General features: G+C 38.5%; 1 protein-coding gene across 2 annotated transcripts in view; it reads right to left on the reverse strand.

The window, feature by feature from the left end:
• Positions 1–4,238: 4,238 nt before the first annotated feature.
• LOC124149067 (protein lev-9-like) overlaps positions 4,239–13,392 on the reverse strand; it is a 77,208-nt gene continuing 68,054 nt past the window's right edge. For both annotated transcript variants that reach the window (XM_046520429.2, XM_046520428.2), the window contains exons 10-13: positions 11,710–11,801; positions 10,999–11,175; positions 9,937–10,113; positions 4,239–9,503 (exon numbers count right to left, since the gene is read on the reverse strand). In XM_046520429.2, coding sequence (XP_046376385.1) covers positions 9,226–9,503; positions 9,937–10,113; positions 10,999–11,175; positions 11,710–11,801 — 724 coding nt within the window. In that variant the 3' untranslated portion in view covers positions 4,239–9,225. The remainder of the gene's footprint in view (positions 9,504–9,936; positions 10,114–10,998; positions 11,176–11,709; positions 11,802–13,392) is intronic.

Consider the following 13,392-nt stretch of genomic DNA (forward strand, 5'->3'; position numbering starts at 1 on the left):
CGAGCACGGGTATAGTGATGACAAACCTAGAAACATAATCGGGGCGAACCGGGATTCGAACCAACAATCATAGGTTTCTGGCGTGCCCAAGGGACGCAACTCTGCACAGCTAATTGCGGCGCCTCAGACGGCTGGGCCACCCGTGCCCCCTCATTTTTAGATGTATAGGTACTCGAAAGTAATATCTGTATAGTTGATGAAATTATGTGTTGATTACACAATTACGATTCAACATGTAACATAATGATCAATATTGTTTATTCTCGCGCGTTGTTAATCTTAAAAGTTTGTTCGTTTGTTGTATAACGCCGCACTCATCAATATTCCAGCTGTATGGCGGAGGTCTATAAATAGACCAGACCCAGTGACACGAACCACAACGCACGCGGTCGGGCAATGATAACATGCAATCAACCAGGTCACCGAACCGGACCATGCGATCCATTTAGTCGCTTCTTACGACTAACATAGGTGGTTGGGTAACTATTGTAACCCGGAATTCCGACGGGGTTAATAAGTTTAACCACTATCAAAAGACATGCATGAGTGAGTGAGTGAGTCTATCACACCAGAATGTTCCTCTCGTCGCAAAGAAATCGCCGACGCCCTTTGCTGGTTGAAAAGCTGAAAAGAAATATACTTAACATGACCTAATATGTAGAAAATGATACGAGAAAATTGTATTTTAAATAACAATGTTTGTACTGTTTTGAAATGTGAACAGGGCAAAAACATTAACAAAAATTATATAGAAATGAAAAGTTAATTATCATGGTAAACGTTGAAGTCTATCTAATGAGCTTGATGTGGTTAACGTTTATTCAATTAAAGTTCCCATTTCCCAACACAATTGCAATGAACTTATATACACCTCGACCCTCGGATTAGTCAATTTAATTTCCTACACTTTGTAACTGCCAACTGGTTTGAATTGTTCGGCATTGACCCATGAATCTAAAGATATTAAGTCTACTCACAAACTCTACTTAAAGGAGGACCATGGTTCATGGCCGGGAGCCATCTTCCAGTCTAGATCGAGACGTTGTAATTAGTTATTTGTGTCAAACTGGGACATTGAACTAAGCTGCTGGTCAAAAGAAAGGAAACTTTGTACACATACAAACATTATAAACTTCATAAAAACGTTACTGGTCCCATATCAAATACATCACCGTCGAATAACCAGTACTCGTTTGTTTCTATTTAAGCCACCGTAAAACATGGGCGTGTACTTTCCTCTGTCCTGCAGTTTATAACATACAATTTGAGTTCACAATCGGATGACGCGGAATGGCTGTGTTGTAGAAATTGTAGAAATATGTTTGTGAGCACATAACCAATCAGTACGCTTCTTACAGTTGTTATCACCTTTTAGAATGTACATCCCCAGTAGTGTGGTATTCGCAAAACAGAAGGCCTAACAACAACAACAACAACAACAACAACACTCAATATGTTCCCAATAGGTCAATGACAAAATCGATGTTCCTGGCAAAGGAACAAATGTTGTGACGAGACATGAATAAGATGACTGCTTATTAACGTAAAATGGCACGCCTTCAAAGACACTATACTCGCACGCTGCCAAAGTCACTATACTCCCAGGCTGCCAAAGTCACGATACTCAACAACATTAACGCATTGAGCAAATTGCTCAACAGGCATTGGTATACATACAAAGGGACACAACTCCCAACGAGAGTATGAACTAAAGTTACCTGCTATCTCTCAGCATAGGCTCGGTTGTTGAGGCTATCACGATTTTATCCGTTTGTTGTTTAACGCCGCACTCAGCAATATTCCAGCTATATGACGGCGGTCTGTAATGGTATGATACGATGGTGTTGTGCAAGCGGGCCCAGGACAAAGGCGGCAAGAAAATGTCCTCAACTTGCGTTGGGATTCCCCGACATCCCACTGTGGTGAAACCAGTCCGTCTCCGTGGGCGTGGCTTATGTTTCATCTTTTGGGGAAAAAATGCAAAAGTATTTGTCCCTTACACAGTTTGACGTGACCCGAATATCCGGGGTAGAATAGGTCTTCAGCAACCCATGCTTGCTGTAAATGGCGAGTATGCTTGTCGTAAGAGGCGACTAACGGGATTGGGTGGTCAGGCTCGCTGACTTGGTTGATGCATGTCATCGTATCCCAGTCGTGTGGATCGATGATAATGATTTCAATCACTGGATTGTTGTTCACTAAAAGCGGTACTATACTCAGCAAATTGGCAGTCCCAGGAAATTTATGAAACTCTCAAACAATACTTTCTTGGTCCACTAGTTTTTAACTTTAAGGTAATTATCAAGGTACGAGTATGGTGTCTCAGTCTTACACGTGGCTTTAGTCCTTGAAACAGTTAAACAAGCTTACTCAGTAGACCATTATATTTAAGGACCGCCACCGTGGCCTAGAGGTAGAGCGTCCGCCCGGAGAGCGGAAGGTACGGGGTTCGATCTCCGGCCGCGTCATACCAAAAGACGTTAAAAGATCGTACTTGTTGTTACCCTGTCTGGCGCTCGGCATTCAGGGGCTAAAACAAGGACTGGTCGACTCTGAGTCTGAGTGGAGTATTCATGTTAAACTGCGGGATGGTATCTCAGTGAGCTAGCACTATAAATCGGCATCAATCCGGACGAGTACAAGCAGAAACACACACACACACACACACACACACACACACACACACACACACGTACATGCACGTCGCTATATAAGTGCAAATTTCTTGGAGGAATTTCACATCGACTTTTATTAAAGAAATAATGGGGTACAAATAATCAATATTATAATCAGTGTTCAGTGCTGCCTTCATTCTGTTGTTAGTTCAGCGGTGGGGTAGCTGTGGTTAAAGCGTTCGCTCGTCACACTGAAGACCCGAGTTCGATTTTCCACAAGCTGCAATGTGTGAAGCTCATTTCTGGTGTCCCCCGCCGTGATATTGCTGGAATGTTGCTATTGACTACTAAGTTTTTAATGGTCATTACATATTCTTAAGACAAATTAGGAGAATGAGAGAATTGTGTTTCATGTTGCCGTGAACAGTATTTCAGTTATTTGACGGCGTGAAGATCCGTGGTAGAATAGGCCTTCAGCAACCCATGCTTACCGTAAAAGGCGACTATGCTTGTCGTAAGAGGCGACTAACGGGATCGGGTGGTTAGGTTCGCTGACTTGGTTGATGTTTGTCATTGTATCCCAATTGCGTAGATCGATGCTCATGATGTCAATCACTGGATTGTCTGGTCCGTGAAGGGGGAAATCCCCAAGTGATGTGGGACTTCGACCTTCACGACAAAACTGGTATTACATCAGCAATCACAGGAATCAGGCGCACCTAACAAGGTACGCAAATCGAATTTGCAGCGCCTTAACCGACTAGAACATTCTTCCCCCGAACTCGCAGAACGCATTGCCTGAGTGTTTGCGTTTCAATCCCCGTCTGTAATCTACCAGACAAACCAACTCAAATTATAAACATCAAGCAAGCCACCGAGCCTGACTTTTACAACCAGCATAGGTCCTGGCGGCCTATTCACTGGATTGTCTGGTCCAGACACCATCATGTACAGGTAGTCGGGGCACGGGGTTAAACAACAAACAAACAAAACTGCGTTAAATCTTATCATCAGCTATTTGAAGGAAATTGGTCTGTATAATTGATATCTAATATGTATGTGAATAATTAAATGCTTGGGTTTTTTTTAATTTGGTGTGATGCTATTATCAACTGGTTTAAATGAAGGCTCTGTCCAGGAGGTTAACGTAACGTAAAAATATTGTTCCCCTGTGTGACACGTAATCCTATCATAATCGATGTTACTATCATCAAGCCACTGCTGAGTATTTTTTTTAATATTGGCTAGCATTGTTCACAACCACCAGTGGCTAAAGTGATGACGTAAATCCTGCTGGGGTATCATGCAGGAAGCAGAGGTACTGTAAGTCCCCATGATCCCCACTACGGTGGCCTAGCTTCGGTTTCTGGTGGCCTATAGCCCGTATTTTAAAACTGTATTATATTGTTATGCTCAAATATGTTTCATGAATTGTTTTTAAATATAATATGCTCAAATAAGATTCATAAATTGTTTTTAATATAACTTTGCATAAAAAAACTAAATTGTAGAAATCTTAACTTGGTCTCGTCGCTATATGCCTGGAATAATGCCGATGCGACGTTAAATTTTAACTCACTCACTCACACGAAGTTAAATCAAAACACAACATAAAACAAAAGGTGCTTTTCCACTTTTCATCTGTTTATTTTTCCAATAAAATTAGAAAATAGTCCATGAAAATGTGTTATACAGAGCAAACCTGCCGTACACTACTTTCAAACAAACATCCCCACGATCACGACAGCCACGCGAAATCTTCGCTTTTGTCAAAACCAAATGTCCCCGGATCGCGACCGAGCTGACGTTTGTATTTAACAGTATTGCACTTACAAACGTTCCAACGATCGCGTCAAATTCGCGCCGCGGCCGCGATCAAGGGGACGTTGGCTTTTAACAGCACTGCTCACGATCGCGTCAAATTCGCGCTGCGGCCGCGACCGAGGGGAGGTTTATTTGAACAAAAGTGTATATGAGCTGTCAAACAAAACCTACCGCCATCTAGCACTTCTATCTATAGTCGTTTGTAATATGCGAAGGCGTAACATAGTTAACACAGCGAAGTAAAACATGAATAGTATGATTCATAGTTGATAATTCTGTCAATAACGAATTCGACCAATGAAGTTTTACTCTATTATCACAATATTTACTATAACACATCCTCCTGAAAACAACTCATAGAACCTAAATAGTAAATGCTAAACGAGTCTATCAACAAGTTTTGCTGCAAACGTATGGATATATGTTAAATAGAAAGATGGACACTACGACGAGGCACGCCCAGGGGCAAGTATGTTCTATATTCCAGTTATGAACTACCAAAGTGATCACGGTGATATCCGAGTTTAGATGAAACTGAGAAAATATTATTTAAATATTAACAACATTCAATAATTGAAATTATAGAGCTTCGAATGTTAATGACGCTAAAGCAGGAAGAGCCTTCATAACTATAGCTGAAACATTGCTGAGTGCGGTGTTAAACAACAAACAAACAAAGCAGGAGAAATGATCAAAACTGAAGTGTCATAAAATGTTTCCCGAAACGTTCGTTATTAATTTAGGTCCAGCCATTTTGTTTGATAGGGGAATTTTTTTTATAGAAAACAGTTTAATTTGAATCATGAAAATAAAATTTGATGACAAGTGATACTTGTACAAATATTTGCACCCCCTGTCAAAAAAAGTTAACTACGGCCTTGATGCTGGAATTGGTGACAGCAAATCATCGCAAACTGATCTGGAATATGCGTGTTAGATGCATCAATTGTTCTCTGAGAACAGCCAACAAATGTATTGTTATATATTGTTGCGTCAACAAAATATCTAACAACGTGTTGTAAATGGATAACAAAGTATTGAACATATGACAATATCCAACAATAGCGGTTTACTGACAGTTTATTCTTTTACATGTTCTCAAACTAGTTTTACCTCAAATCTGTGATAGTCTAGTTATTGTACTGTCCTTCGGATACAGGTTTTATGCATTCTAAACATATTTGTTGTCAATTCAATTTTTAACTTTATCTCGTCACGGTATGGCTGAAATATTGCCGATGTGACGATAAATCTTAACTCACTCACTCACTCACGTTACTATATTGTGCAGTTCTAACAAGTAGCCAATGATCCAAAGAACACGTGCACCGTAATCGTTGGTATTATTGAGTAGATTGGCATTACGATCTCTGAAACAAGAGCAAACTAAATCCTTATTGACATGAATTCAATGAATCATAGTTCAAATTATACACCTGGGAAAAAGCTAAGCATCACACTTTCTTTAGTTCCATGTATCAACTTTTGCATCATCTATATACTGAGCCGCAAAAGAAAGTATACCGATTTGATTTTTTATGTAATTGAAAATTGAAAGAAATGTTGATAAATTTGATAACCAATTCCTGTCTGCAACAGTCTGTAAAAAGTAATCTGTGGCTGGGTAGTTTTGAGTAAAAATAAATGGGTTCAATGAAGACAGGGGTAAGTAATGAATTTGACCCCTACCATGTTTAAATTGTAAATTTTGTGTCGAAAAAGCAAATGTATTGATTTTCAAAGAAAAGATGTCTAAGATATCCGTCAGCAGTTACGTATTAAAAACACTTTATAAAAGTTTTGAATCAATTATTTACAAAATATAAAACCATGTAGAACTATTTCTTCTGTACTGACTAAGCACCAGTAAAGTTTATTTTTTAAAGATAATATCGCGAACTTAAGATATTTTCAATTGAAAATCAAACATATGATAAAATCAACTGAATTGCATACGTGGTGTTTCCTTTGCTCCTCAGTTTACACAAGACATTGTCCTCACTTATAAAGTGTCTGAGTTATAACCGAAACCTGGGGGAACAAAGACAAAGAAGCAATGTATGGTTTTCTCGATGGACCAAGCTCTGGTTCACATCATGATGCAAAGAAGAAGTGGCAGCAACTGAAAGGTGTGGTCAAATACCAGTTGTCATGGAACCTTCATAAAATATTTCATAAATGACTATTTTACATGGAAATATATAGTAAGAGGTGCTTAATTTGTTTCTCTGTGTATATCGCCACCTGCTTACACACGGAAAGAATACTTGGAAAGCATGGGAATGAGGCCGTCCATGTTACGAGCGCATGTTTAATGCATAAACGATCGACTAGAATTACAAGTATGAACCACATTTAAGGCTTGTCGCTGTTGTGCACAGATTAATTTGGACCTTGAACTGTATTTAAGTCACATTCAAGTTGTCAGCTTAATTATCTCAATGTGACAAACATACTTCGTGATGACCACAAGCATTGGTGTGGTGCTGTCATAATGGGTGATTCTGGGATTTGAACCCACAAGCAGTCTGATGCGGCAAACTAAGGGAAGCAACTCTGCACATTGAATGACGGGACTATTTTCATTAAAAAGTTAAATATTATCACGTCATTTATGGTATATATAATTTAGTATGCAGTTTTAAGACAATACAGTTGCATATATGATATTGACCCATACCAAACTTCGTCGTACCAGCGCCTCAAGATCGCTATACAGTGTATATGCAGATGTAACATATTCGATATGAAAAATTATCACAAGACACGATTGACAAATGTTACATGTCAAACTATATAGTTAAATAAGAACATTGATCACTCACTTCTACGAACACTACGCTAGCTACTTATTATCGAATACAGTTACTGGTAATCATGTAATGTATTGCATGATAATACGCTGTAACCTGTACATGGAATTGTTTCTAACCAAAACCCAGTCCATCACAATAAAATATTATCTGTTTAAGAAATATTCAATTATATACGTATTTCTCAATATATACTTTTGAGCAAACATACCAACATCCTTGGCATAAATAGCTTCAGCGCTCCACTTGTGGGGTCCCATTTGTAATGCAATACATTCTGTGAAGCAAAAGTGTATGATATGCACGTGGAGCACGTAACAATATTGCTAAGTACGGAAACTCATTAGGCTCATATTTTTTTTTAAATGTAAAATACTATGTTGAAAATAGTATTTTTAAATTTCAACATAATTTCAAATTAATTTTATTTTTGTCAAAAATTCAAATTAGCATTTTGAATTTTCAAGATATAAAATATAGCCCTAATGCTCATCCGTAGCTCCCTGTCCCCTCCCCGCCCACAAGGGCTGGTTTGCTTTCGCCCATTGTACTGAATGTGGAGGTTTCACTTTAGCTAGGCCACAACGAACTGATTTTTCGTTTGTCGATGTAGCATGTTTTGTCAGAAGTGAGGACTTGTGTCAATTGGCAAGAAATGCTTATGAAACTAACATCGGCAATTCAAAAGCTGATGTATGTATCTTATATCTATTCTTCCAAACAAGAACTAATAATGCAATAACCATGAAGAGACAATAGATGTTATGTTGGCCTTTTCATTTAGTCTGAATGTGGTAATGTGGGCCTTGCCACACACTCGCCACTCGCATATTGCTACAAGTAGTTGGCTGTGCAATGAAAAACTCATAGGTTAATTGTGGCCTTAGGTTATATAATAGGTAATTAATATAGGTCGAATTAATTTTAGATCGATGTGGCTACAATCCCAAATTTATTCCACATTTGACTTAATGAAAACAATGCTATGAAGTATATGGTATGTGTATGTGGCCCTTGGTAAATGAGAATAACCTGAACCGCGGGACAAAAGAAAGTATACACTTGAGAATTGGATTTAACCTCAAAATTACAAACGTTCTCAAAACATTGTTTGGCTGAAAACAGTCGCGAAACACTGCAAACTGTGGGTCCAGAACGGAACTATGATACCCGTATCAAATAAATCACCATCAAATTATTTTTAGCCACCACCAAACATGGGTGTACAGTTTCTTTTACCCGACAGTTTATTTGCGCATAGTTGATTAAAGCGCGTTTCTAAGGTTTCAAAACCTCGCACAAATTCATGATTTGCAAAATAACGAACAGCATCGATGGTAACATGCTCTATTATCCAGTGTATTACGTTTTAAAAAATTGTACCAATTCGCCACTATAGCCTCGTTTTGATTCGAAAGGCACGACTCTAAAAATAGCCGTCCAATCAAATTACTCTCGTCAGCGCCGTTAGAAAGTCCGTTTCGTTAGAAGTTAGAGAAAGCAACGATGTTAAACAAATCTATGGTAGCGAATGGATCCAGGGTATTGATCAAACTGGAAGTGAAATATAATACTGTGGATAATAGAAGATGTCCTTATATCGGGATGGATTACATTAAAAAACGAAATGTCGGAATGGTGAGCCATTCCAAATATAACGAAACCGGAATCAAATGTAACCACTTTAAGATCGTATTGGTTTAAGTTGAGAAACACGATCGTTTATGTGACCTTAAAACTCTCTTGCCTTCGAATTCGTTATAACCATTGACGCAACCAGTGAGAGGAAAAGAAGACAAAATACTTCGTTTGCATAATAGCATCAGATTCTCCAACAGGCAAATGAAATGTATCCGTTTCAAAATGCTAAAAATAGTTCAATTGTAGGGGAGATAATCATATGTACAAACAGTTTACGCTTCATCCAAAAAGGTCACAACCGGAAGTAGTAAGGCAAGGCGAAGATATGACCTTCACATACGGCGCTTGTCCTTCTCTTCGGATGGTCGCCACAGCCGATGGAAGATGGGATGTCTTGATTTTATACACTTCGGCTTATCATCCGGGCTCCACTTCCCGTTAACACACGCTGCACCTCTCGGTCCTTGGAGTTTGTAGCCTCGGTGACATTCGTACTCTAGGCGGTCGCCATGTTTTATTGTGATGATGTAACTTTTGAAGAGAAACTTGCCCGTGTGGCCTTTTTTGAAGACTTTACCATTTATAATCTCCCCTGGGTTTGGGCAATAGTCTGCAACCAGCAAAGAAACATACTTTAAGAAAACTAAATGTTATAATGAAATACGATTGATAAATATTGTTATGTTTAATATTCCTCATTCTCATTTTTTTAAATACACAGAAAACCTTTATGTGTTGCGGTTTCTAAAGAAATGATCGGGATTGAGAATCATTGCTACACGTTTGCCTAGTATTCAAAGGGGAAGAAATTCGCCGTCCAGCTAAACACGCCATTCTTATCCATTGACGCACGCCATTGATCATGACGTCACTGTTTTGTGTGTAGACCGTTTTGCCCCCCAAAATGTTCACTAATGAGACGAAGCTACCTTCCTTACGGGCCTTCCGTGTCAAGATATAGAACATGTCAAGATATAGAACATGTCAAGATATGTCAAGATATATTTCTAAACGTATTCCAATGCCGGTTAAACAATACCTACTTTCTTCACAATAGGGCATTGGACCAAACCACTCTCCGTATTTACAGGTGAGATACTGGTTGTCGCCAGTGAGTCGGAAGCCTTCCATACAGAAGTAACGAGCTTTGTTGTTATGACTCAGTCCGAAGAACACCCGGTGTCCATTCTGTATATGCGGCGGGGGCTTTACACACGGTGCTGCAATTTGAAAGGATATCATTCAATTGCAGTTTTCCTCGAACAAAATCAGTTGATGATTGGTTTCAAGATACAGACAAAAGAAGTGGTGTTTCTTATGATTTTCTATTGACTGAATCAACGTAGTTTCTATTAAGAGAGGACATCGGGAATGCGACCACAAACTTGACTTAACATTATGAATAATCTCATTAAAATCAGATCTTAGTTCTCGCTACCGCTAAACAAAGATCTGAGGACATCCCATTACGGGTCACGTCAGACCGACCTTGCGCGAACATCAGAAGGCAGCTTTCTCGTGCTTTACGGAACTAATTTCAAATTGGCGTCTACGCTTCGCAACATATTTTGACAAATTCTCGATTACAAGTTTGAGACCTAAACAAAAGAACATTCTGGAATGGCTAATCGATGGTCTAGATTGTATGGATTCAGTCGTTAAACCCGTAACTATCGTTCGGAATACCCCGTGTGAAAGTTTTCGAGGTTGTATGATTAGAAATCACATTCCGACTGTCACTTTCATTATTATAAGCGACGCTCTGATTGGTCGGATGAAAGGTCGTTCTGACGTGACCCCTGATGGGATGTCTTCAGATCTTTGTTTAGAACTAGGGTCTGATTTTAATGTGATTACATTATGAAATGCTGTCTCTTAATGGAAACGTATAAAGAACCATATAAAAAAAACTACTCTGTCTATCTTATCAACTCTCGTCAATTGATCAATCACTATTAAAACGGCCACCATGTAAACATAAGGGTAAACGTCTTCATATAATATTGAGTCTCCTGACCTAGACTCGATTATTTACAGGTCTCCGTGAGATAGCGCAATCCGTCTGCGGCGTAAGACAACATTCACTCAGTGCATCCTCTACTCACATGGCACGCACTGTGGCACCACAGTCCACGTTCCGTTGTTGCAGTTGACGGGCCGGGTGTCGTTGAGGACGAGGCCATAGTTGCAGGTGTAGTTCACTATAGTGCCGTCGTCCACCCACGCCCCTTCATGTCCCAATTGCAGAGTACCATTCTTGATGGAGCTGACTCGGCACTGTCCTATGTAGAGAAAATGTAGAACGTCAACGCCAGAGACCAATCAGTGCATTAACCAAGTCATATGCAAGCACCCGCCCACTCAAATGCTCAATTCCCATGAAGATCCGGGGTAGAATAGGTCTTCAGCGACCCATGCTTGCCATAAAAGGTGACCATGCTTGTCGTAAGAGGCGACTAACGGGATCGGGTGGTCAGGCTCGCTGACTTGTATGTTGATGTATGTCATCGATCCCAGTAGCGTGGATCGATGCTCATGATATTAATCACTGGATTGTCTGGCCCAGACTCGATTATTTACAGACCGCCGCTATATAGCTGGAATATTGCGGAGTGCGGGGTTAAACAACAAACCAACCAACTAACCAACCAATTTCGTAGATCGATGCTTATGATGTCAATCACTGGATTGTCTGGCCCAGACTCGATTATTTACAGACCGCCGTCATATAGCTAGAATATTGCAGAGTGCGGTCATAAACAACAAACAAACAAACATGCTCAACCACTCACTCACTCGATAACCGTTTCACTGACCTAGACATTTCGGTGGCGGATGGGACCACTGGCCATTTTCCAGACACTGTGTTGAGAAGGACACTCCATCAAACTTGGTCCGGGTATTACATCTGCAGATAAAATCATGATATCACAATCGGCCCTGTTGGCATGAACAAACTGCAGATATTCACCCGGAAGGGATGCTACAAGGGTGCGCAATCCACAACACACACACTTTTTTCTTTGCTTTGGTTTGGTTTTGAAACATATTAATTCATTTGGAAGTTTTATAAATGAGCGTGTATACTACTGTGTTGATTTATTTACAGTATAATACATTTGGAAGTTTTATAAATGAGCATGTATACTACGGTGTTGATTTATTTACAGTATAATACATTTGGAAGTTTTATAAATGAGCGTGTTTACTACGGTGTTGATTTATTTACAGTATAATACATTTGGAAGTTTTATAAATGAGCGTGTTTACTACGGTGTTGATTTATTTACAGTATAATACATTTGGAAGTTTTATAAATGAGCGTGTTTACTACGGTGTTGATTTATTTACAGTATAATACATTTGGAAGTTTTATAAATGAGCTTGTATACTACGGTGTTGATTTATTTACAGTATAATACATTTGGAAGTTTTATAAATGAGCGTGTATACTACGGTGTTGATTTATTTACAGTATAATACATTTGGAAGTTTTATAAATGAGCGTGTTTACTACGGTGTTGATTTATTTACAGTATAATACATTTGGAAGTTTTATAAATGAGCGTGTTTACTACGGTGTTGATTTTTTTACAGTATAATACATTTGGAAGTTTTATAAATGAGCGTGTATACTACGGTGTTGATTTATTTACAGTATAATACATTTTTGGAAGTTTTATAAATGAGCGTGTATACTACGGTGTTGATTTATTTACAGTATAATACATTTGGAAGTTTTATAAATGAGCGTGTATACTACGGTGTTGATTTATTTATAGTATAATACATTTGGAAGTTTTATAAATGAGCGTGTTTACTACGGTGTTGATTTATTTACAGTATAATACATTTGGAAGTTTTATAAATGAGCGTGTTTACTACGGTGTTGATTTATTTACAGTATAATACATTTGGAAGTTTTATAAATGAGCGTGTATACTACGGTGTTGATTTATTTACAGTATAATACATTTGGAAGCTTTATAAATGAGCGTGTATACTACGGTGTTGATTTATTTACAGTATAATACATTTGGAAGTTTTATAAATGAGCGTGAAAACTACAGTGTTAATACATTTACAGTATAATACATTTTGACGTTTTATAAATGAGCGTGTTTACTACGGTGTTGATTTATTTACAGTATAATACATTTGGAAGTTTTATAAATGAGCGTGTATACTACGGTGTTGATTTATTTACAGTATAATACATTTGGAAGTTTTATAAATGAGCGTGAAAACTACAGTGTTAATACATTTACAGTATAATACATTTTGACGTTTTATAAATGATTGTGTATACTACAGTACTGGTGTTAACGTATTTATGTATTATATGTGTTTTCAAAAGAATTAACACGACAGCCAAACGCAAGTGGCCGCGAGCATTTCTTTCGCGGAAAAAAATCATTTGTTCCCGAAAAATGCGGAAAACGATAATTTTGTTCGGCCTCTCCTTTTCACAGTTAAATATGTATTGTGGCCAAAAAATA

The sequence above is a fragment of the Haliotis rufescens genome, unplaced genomic scaffold (assembly GCF_023055435.1).
Source record: "Haliotis rufescens isolate VD_foot unplaced genomic scaffold, xgHalRufe1.0.p SCAF_8, whole genome shotgun sequence".
Lineage (NCBI taxonomy): Eukaryota > Metazoa > Mollusca > Gastropoda > Lepetellida > Haliotidae > Haliotis > Haliotis rufescens.